Genomic DNA, 530 nt, shown 5'->3' on the forward strand with positions numbered 1-530 from the left:
TGGGGTTAGTAGCCCGCGCTCTTAACCACTACGCCATATGCCCATGGGCAGTTATGGAGTGAATATTTAGGGCTTACAAATCTAATATTTTCCTGTTCTTCTTTAATACCGGTTCCCATATGTTTTCCATATCCAAGATCGATTCCAGGCAGTGACCTGAATAATAACAATAATAATAATAATAACAAGAACATCGAAAAATACCTTCGGAATGAAAACCCAGGTTCGAAATTTCCCCCAAGATACTTGATGAAGGCTGGAGGGTATATCAGCTGAAACGTTGTGTTAACAACAAACAATATGACGACAATATACATATATACGACAGGCTTCTTTCAGTTTCCGTCTACCAAATCCACTCACAAGGCTTTGGTCGGCCCGAGGCTATAGTAGAAGACACTTGCCCAAGGTGCCATGCAGTGGGAACGAACCCAGAACCGTGTGGTTGGTAAGCAAGCGACTTACCACACAGCCATTTGGCTGGTACTTATTTTATTGATCCCCGAAAGAATGAAAGGCAAAGTCAACCT

The 530-nt window shown here is 42.5% G+C and overlaps 1 protein-coding gene across 1 annotated transcript in view; it reads left to right on the forward strand.

Annotated features, from left to right (window-relative positions):
• The first annotated feature begins 37 nt into the window (after window positions 1-37).
• Window positions 38-530, forward strand: part of LOC106882676 (myb-binding protein 1A-like protein) — a 16213-nt gene continuing 15720 nt past the window's right edge. Inside the window, exon 1 of the mRNA XM_052978084.1 lies at window positions 38-58. Coding sequence (XP_052834044.1) covers window positions 38-58 — 21 coding nt within the window. The remainder of the gene's footprint in view (window positions 59-530) is intronic.

The sequence above is a fragment of the Octopus bimaculoides genome, chromosome 30 (assembly GCF_001194135.2).
Source record: "Octopus bimaculoides isolate UCB-OBI-ISO-001 chromosome 30, ASM119413v2, whole genome shotgun sequence".
Taxonomy (NCBI): Eukaryota; Metazoa; Mollusca; class Cephalopoda; order Octopoda; family Octopodidae; genus Octopus; species Octopus bimaculoides.